The 3199-nt window shown below is 37.0% G+C and overlaps 1 protein-coding gene across 1 annotated transcript in view; it reads left to right on the forward strand.

Moving 5' to 3' along the window:
* The window catches only part of LOC114633550 (olfactory receptor 51B2-like), an 885-nt gene extending 441 nt beyond the window's left edge, over nt 1-444 (forward strand). The window contains exon 1 of the mRNA XM_028782115.1: nt 1-444. This exon is cut by the window's left edge and continues 441 nt beyond it. Within this exon, the coding sequence (XP_028637948.1) occupies nt 1-444 (444 nt within the window).
* The last annotated feature ends 2755 nt before the right edge of the window (nt 445-3199 follow it).

Below are 3199 nucleotides of genomic sequence, written 5' to 3' on the forward strand. Positions count from 1 at the left end.
CCATACTGCCGTTCCCACGTTCTTTCTCATGCCTTCTGCCTCCACCAAGATGTCATGAAACTCGCATGTGCTGACATTACTTTTAACCGCGTGTATCCAGTTGTTTTGGTTGCCCTGACTTTCTTCCTTGATGCTCTCATCATTGTCTTTTCCTATGTCTTCATTCTGAGGACAGTTATGAGCATCGCCTCTGGAGAGGAGAGAGCAAAGGCTCTTAACACCTGTGTCTCCCACATTATCTGTGTCCTGGTCTTTTACATCACTGTGATTGGCCTGACCTTCATTCACAGGTTTGGAAAGCATGCCCCCCATGTGGTGCACATTACCATGAGCTATGTCTACTTTCTCTTTCCTCCGTTTATGAACCCCATCATTTACAGCATCAAGACCAAGCAGATTCAGAGGAGCATTCTCCGTCTACTGTTTAAACACAGTAGGACTTGAATTTTTACTATAGACTATCAACTTCTCCATGATTTCTGGCCCTTTATTAGAAAAAAAATTCTTCTTTTAGATAATATTTCTTTAGTATGGGATTATTTTCCATTATTTTGGAGATGGAAGCTAAACCAAGCAACAAAATCTGTCTCCTCTCTCTGTGTCTGTAACTGTGTTTGTGTCTGTGCCTGTATCTGCATTCTCCCCCCCTCTCTCTTTCTCTCTTTCTCCCCTCCCAACCTTTCTTTCAGAAAGAAATATAGGAAATAATAAATATACCAAATGGAATAGTTCAGGTTCTGTAGCCAAAGGAAGAAAAATCACTTTTTCAGAAATGCAAAGTTGAATGGATAGAAATAGCTTGGCTAAGGCACACATTTATTGACATGACAATGAGAGAAATGAAAATATGCTTTTTTTCTTAATCAGGATAGTGTTTTATTAGGTTTTATATATATATATATATATATATATATATATATATATATATATATATAGTGTGTGTGTGTGCGTGTGCACACACGTGTGTGTACATATTTGCTTACTCTTGCCTTTTTTGTCCTTCTCACCCCTACCAATTTTCTGTCCTCCCAACAAGCCCCCAGTCTATATTTACATGTTTTTGTTTTGTTTCAGATATAACAGGGTTAACAGGAGCCATCTGCATGACTCTGGAAGTCTCTATCAGAACCTGGTGGGTTCACAGTGCTACTTAATTAATGATAGTCACTCTCCTATTCCCAAGGTCCATCAGTTAACCCAGTCATCATTTTTGAAAAAATATTTCTGTTATTTTTGATATTGTAATACAATCATGTTATTTTCTCCTTTCTGTCTCCAAGCCATCCTTTCTACCTAACCTTGCTCTTTTACAATTTCATTAAATGTTGTTTTACACACACACACACACACACACACACACACACAGAGCTGTCTACATCTATCTATCTATCTATCTATCTATCTATCTATCTATCTATCTATCTATCTATCTCTTCCTAAATACAGCCTGTTTAGTCTATATAATGTCACTGTATGCATGTTGTGAGGGATGATCAATTGTTATTGGATATTCAATTGGTGTGCTCTTCCTTGGGGAAGACTAATTCTCCTGCTCTCCACATTCCTAAGTTGCCTGCAGTTCTGAATGTATGACTGAGGCCTCGTGGTCTTTTCCCCATCTATATTAATTTCTCCATCACTGCTTTCCTTGTGCAGCTCATGTTTAGGCAGTCATGGTGGTGAGACTTTATGGACTTAGCTTTTGAGATTCCTAGGAGATACAGTCTCATAGCAAACTCCTTGATCTTCTGACTCTTTCAAATTAGTTGTAAAAAAAAAAACTGAAGAAACAGGTTGACTATTTAAAATAATTTTCTGTTAGTAAATCAGCTCTAATCAAATATAATTTTAAGTGAAATTTATAATCTATGTTTTAAAAAGTAATTTATTATTTTGAAAATCCTTTGCTATTAAGTCAACAGCATAGACATAATCACATATAAAGTCATTTATTGCACAACTGAGGTAAAAGCAGTGTTCCTCCAAACAGGCAAGTGTCTCAGTCCTCATCCTCATGGTCACTCACCACCTCACACCCATTTCCTTACACGGGGGGGTGGGGGGGTGTTTCTTTGCTAGTTCTGATCTCAGTCTCACACTTCTGATTTCCAGGAAGGCAGAGGCTTTGTTTTCTCAGTCCCGTGAGTCTGTTAACCCAAGTTGTTTCCTCATCTGCTTAAAGTCTTCTCAGAATATTATACATTTTTAATAGCTTTTTTATAATTTGGCTGGTAGTGTTGCATTCATATCAGCCTCTTATCTAATGGATGTAGCAATCATCATGTCAGTTCTCCAAAGGCTTTGCATGAACTCATTCAGTTCATCTTTGTGATCACTCATCAGCTCTTCTTACTAAAGGCCAACAGATCCTTGAGATGACACACAGCTATCCAGAATCCTGCAATTTTACAATAGTTTCATGATGCTGAGGCACTGAGACACTCAGGAAATTAAACATGATAACAAAGACTGTTATTCCTTTTATTTCCTTTTGTACCACTTAAAATTTGATTTTTTTCTTTTACTCCCACATTTCTGAACAATTTACCAAGCATCCAAATGTTTCCTTTGTGAGTCCCATTCTTCCCTTCTCCTATGTGGTCTGTGTCATGGACATGCCTGTTACTTGTTTGTGTGTGGATGGTAAGAGTGGACATCTGCAGACATGTGACATTCTGCAGAGATCTGGTTTCCTACTGTGATACAAGGGCATTGGTGTTGAACCTGTTTTCATCTCAATATTTTACCTCTGTTTCTTTCTTGAGTAGCACATTATGAAATGGACATAGCACAGATCATTCACTTCAAGTTAGATGCCACTTACTATTTTTAAGAGACTCATCCAATGCTAAGTTCTATAACTGAAGTCACTATTATTCCTTATATGGTCAACCATGTTGCATCACAAAACTAGAAATGATGTAAATGAAAATTATTTTCTTTCACCCAACACAATGCTTTTGGGATTTAATGAATTCTGGATTTGCTTGTTAAGAGTTTATTGCTTTTTAATAAGGTATTCTGCACATGAATGTAGCAGTTATTTTCCGTTGTCCAATTATTTTCAGCCACTTAGTATTAACTTCTATCATTTCTTATAACCATTTCTGCGACATTTTCTTGGCAAGAACAGCTCAACAGTCTCATTTTAAATGTCGAATCTTTCTATTTTACTCTTCATATTCATGTACCTTATTGA

The sequence above is a fragment of the Grammomys surdaster genome, unplaced genomic scaffold (genome assembly GCF_004785775.1).
Source record: "Grammomys surdaster isolate TR1022 unplaced genomic scaffold, NIH_TR_1.0 693, whole genome shotgun sequence".
Classification (NCBI taxonomy): domain Eukaryota; kingdom Metazoa; phylum Chordata; class Mammalia; order Rodentia; family Muridae; genus Grammomys; species Grammomys surdaster.